The sequence below is a fragment of the Zea mays genome, chromosome 3 (assembly GCF_902167145.1).
Source record: "Zea mays cultivar B73 chromosome 3, Zm-B73-REFERENCE-NAM-5.0, whole genome shotgun sequence".
NCBI lineage: Eukaryota > Viridiplantae > Streptophyta > Magnoliopsida > Poales > Poaceae > Zea > Zea mays.
In genome coordinates this window covers 176426875-176431278 of record NC_050098.1, presented here as the reverse complement: position 1 = coordinate 176431278, position 4404 = coordinate 176426875, and the positions used below count along the sequence as shown (strand labels likewise).

The 4404-nt window shown below is 46.2% G+C and overlaps 1 protein-coding gene across 1 annotated transcript; it reads right to left on the bottom strand.

Moving 5' to 3' along the window:
- Positions 1–324: 324 nt before the first annotated feature.
- LOC103650920 (pentatricopeptide repeat-containing protein At3g21470) lies at positions 325–2336 on the bottom strand. Its single transcript, XM_008676515.4, has one exon. The coding sequence runs from the start codon at positions 2216–2218 to the stop codon at positions 584–586; it is 1635 nt and encodes a 544-aa protein (XP_008674737.1). The 5' UTR covers positions 2219–2336; the 3' UTR covers positions 325–583.
- Between the last annotated feature and the right edge of the window lie 2068 nt (positions 2337–4404).

Below are 4404 nucleotides of genomic sequence, written 5' to 3'. Positions count from 1 at the left end.
AATTCATGTACCGTCCGCACGCGGTCGGCACCCGCCGAACGCACGAAGCGCGGAGAAGAGCTAAATCCCGAATCCCTTTTAATAAAACCTAATGCACCAGGTATGAGTGAACCACACAGTTCTCTCAAGGTTTGTTTGTTTGATATTATAATTTGTCCAAATTATATAATCTAGCATTAGTTCAAAATTTGCTAGATTATATATTCTGAGCAGATTATAATCCTAAACAAATACCCAAATAATCTATTTTATTTTTGAACTTAGAGTTAACATACCCTAGTAAGACACTAGCAAGCCCAGCAACCAAAGACAACTAGTGGCTACGGTACAATAATTTCTTCTGCATTTTACTTCCATGGATATATTTTCTGAAATCAAACTTCAAAACCTGGAAGTTCGGCGTCTGCAGCTCTCAAAGTTCTAGAACATGACTGCAATGATCGATGTCTGATATTTTTGTTCCCTATCGAATGCATCACATCAAGATCATTTCTTCTCAGGGTTATGTACTGAAATCGGACCGCTGAAAAATATGAAACAAAATTATTAAACAGATTTAGAGTAACCTACTCGAAACAAAGCACTACTGCCTACTGCCTGCATACACTTGGCATCCTGGAATGCCAAGCTCAAGCGAACTGCAGCCGGGAGTCTTCTCAACCCCACGTCGCGCCATTTTCCTCCTCATTTGTTCTGCCTGCTCCCACCTCTCTGATGCAGCCATGATATTTGCGAGCATGATGTACTCTGCATCGTTAGACGACGCGTGAAAAGAATGCAATCGAAGGATCTCCTCCGTTACCAATCTTGACATTTCCGCATCACGATGCACTCTGCAAGCTCCAAGCAATGACCCCCAGATCACCTCGTTGGGTTCCTCAGACATGTTATTGACAATCTCGTAGGCTTCCTTCAGTTTTCCAGCCCTGCCTAATAGATCGACCAGGCAACCGTAATGTTCCACTCCCGCTTCAACTCCATATGCATCGAGCTTGTTGAAGATTTGTAATCCTTCATCAACGAAGCCTCCGTGCGTGCAAGCTCCAAGCACGGCAAGAACAGTGATCGTGTTGGGCTTCCGCCCAGAGCGCTCCATCTGGAAGAACAGGTGGAGTGCTTCATCGCTCTGACCATGGCTTGCAAGTGCGGAGATCATGGTGTTCCAGCATTCGTTGTTCTTCCATCTCATGCTATCAAAGATGTATCGGGCGTGCGCGAGGTCACCACACTTGGCATACATGTCTATCAAACCGTTCATCACAAAGTGGTTCTTCCGGATATGCTCCTGGTTAATGAAGTCATGAACTTTCTTCCCCTGCTCTAGCGACCCGAGCTGCGCGCACGCTGAAAGCAAGCTCGCCATGGTGAACTCGTCCGGTTTTACCCTCTCCTGCAGCATCAAATGAAAAGCCTCAAGCGCCTGCTCACTGCACCCGATTTGCGCGTACCCGGCGATCAGCGCGTTCCAGTTCACCAGGTTCCGCGTCGGGATCCTATCGAACACCGCCCGCGCCTCCTCGGCGTCGCCGGCCTTGAAGTATCCCGTGACCATCGACGACCACACAAAGGCGTTCCTCGCGGGCATCCTGTCGAACACCTCCCTCGCTGTCTCCATGTCCCCCGCGCACACGTAGCCCTGCACCAGCACGGTCCACGTGACAACGGTCCGCATCCCCGGCGGCGTGGCCTCGAACCACCTCCGAGCCTCCGCCATGTCGCCCTTCTCCGCGAACCCGCGGATCAGCGTCGCCCACGTGACGTGCGTCCAGGAGCGCATGCCACCGAACAGAGCCAGGGCACCGTCCATGTCCCCCGCCACGGCGTACCCGGCGAGAAGCGCGTTGTAACTGATGACGTTCCGGTCCGGCATTTCGTCGAACGCCCTGCGCGCGTCGGCGAGTGCGCCACACTTGCAGTACATCGACACGATCGTGGTGCCGACGAGCAGATCGCGGGCAAAGGCGGACTTGAGGGCCTCCGCATGGAGGGACTTGCCGAGACCTAGCTCGGCCGGGGAGGAGGCAGCGGCGGCCTTGAGGAGGACGGGGAGGAGGGGCTGGTGGTGCGTCCGGCGGGGCAGGTTCCTGGCGTAGACGAGGGCGGCTTCCCGGACCAAGGATTGCGAGGCGTACTCCTTGACGAGGTGCGCCCACTTGTCAGGGTCATGGGAGCTGCTGGTCATGTAGATGGCGTGGAGTGGCCTCGCCCGGTTGGCCATGGGAACGGCCCTCAGACTAGACCCCGGGACTGGGGTACACTAGAGTCTAGAGATGGCTTGAGCGCAGCTGGGAGCGCGCGGCGTCCATATGGAGTGTTCACCGGTGGCTCCGGCGGGTCAGCGGGTGGCTTCGTGGACTTCAACTAAACCATAATCCTAACCAGTGAATGACGTATGTTGCAACTGTTACATATAATATTATTATAGCTTATATACAAAATATGTATTATATTAATATGAGAAAATATTTCATAATCTAAAAATGAACTGATTCCTGTAAAAAATTTATATGATTTTTTCTAAAATCCTGCTTTCCAATGGAGCCTTAGACTGTCTCCAGCAACGAACCTTAAATGGTTCTGTACTCTAAATTTAAAGGATGAGACGTCTGCTATCGGCTCCAGCAGCAACCTGTAAATGGAACTGTAAAATAGCGGACGACTTTGACGAGCGCTAAAGCCAGATCGTACTTGTTCATCCGCTATCCTGCTGTCACATGCAGTCCAGTCTCTTCCTCTCTCTACTTTTTCTCCTGCGCTTGTCAGATGTCGTGCAGATGCCATGCAAATTTGCCTGCTATTGCTTGGTTGTAGTCGGTTTTAAAAATTAATTAGTCTCTAATTAATTCTTGGATCATATGAATGATTTTTTGTTTCCGTGCGTGTGATAGGAAATACATAATACATTTTTTTGTAAATAATATGATCGATGAGTAATTTGTATATAAAATGAAAATGTATTGTAAGAAGTATTTTTATTTCGCAACATAAGTTAATTAATTTTTTATAAGTGACATGTAAAAATAATGTGTATTATAAAATCTGGTACACTATAGATATAGAGGACCGAATTTAGGGGACGTTGTTGGAGATGAAAAAGATATAGAGAATAGAATCTTTTAGAGTGTGCTGTATAGGACAGAGAATATTCCTTTAGGGCATAGAATTTAGAGGACGTTGCTGGAGATAGTCTTAGAGAGTGCAAGTTGACATGCTAATATTCCGATATTTAAAAATGGCACAATTCCATCTCATCATTCAATATATACACGGAGAGAACCTGACATACCACATCAAGCACTTTCATCTGTAAGAACAATGACACAATAACAATGTCACAATGACAGTGGTATGTCCATGCTCCAGACGCTAACCTGGCGACTGCAGCTAACTAGCTCTAGTTCGAGGAAAGAAGCATTACAAAATTTCCAGAATCATAACAGAAGATGACGCCTAATCTAAGACTGCTAGAAACATCACATGTTGCAGACATGGGTGAGATTTTCTTTCATTTCCCTATCGGCTATCGGCTAAATGATCAGTAGGCAGGCAACAATAAACATAACTCTATAGTCAAATTAGTGTCAGATCAGGTGCTGCTAGGCAAGCTCCAATCGTACGATTCTTTAGCCCTGTTAATTTGCCTGTGAACCAAGTCAACAGGACGGTGTAAACATACACTGTCGTTAGAGATTATCGACAATTATCTCATCTTTGACAAGGACCTGCTGGACATGCCATGCAACAACTTGACAAATCCAAGAAAACTTAATTTCCCATCCGTATACCTGATCCAATCTTGCAGAATGACATGCAGTGGCACTGAAGGGCTGAGGCCCAATTCCTGAGATAACAAGTAAACTTTATTGATAATGAAATACTCCATAACATGTATAATAAATAATATGTCAGGAATACTGGAAGGTCCACCAAACTGATCTGATAAAAAGATAACAGGGAGGAAAGTCACGTACAGAAGCTAATTCATCTATTACAATAGCTCGGTTGACTTCCTTCTCAAAATATTCATAAGCAGATCGCGCATGTTGCTCCCATCTATCCAATGCTTCAAGCTGATGCACACTAACTACTGCTGCACAGAACTCATGGAGGTCCATTCTTCTGTACTGAAGGGCGCTCAACTGAAAAGAATACCTAGATATACAGTCAGACAGTGGTACAGTTTTTGTATGAACAGGACGTTGTCATAGGATCAAAAACAAATGTACCGAAACAAGAATGTCTTGAACTCGGGATTCCTTCATTGCATTAGTAGCTTCTCTCGTTAAGGCCTAAACAGTGTGAAGCAACAGGAGTCATTAGGTTCACACAAAAAATATGGAGTGGATTTTAGAAACCGGTTTACGAATATATGTTTAATAACAAAATGTCCCAAACACAAACGAA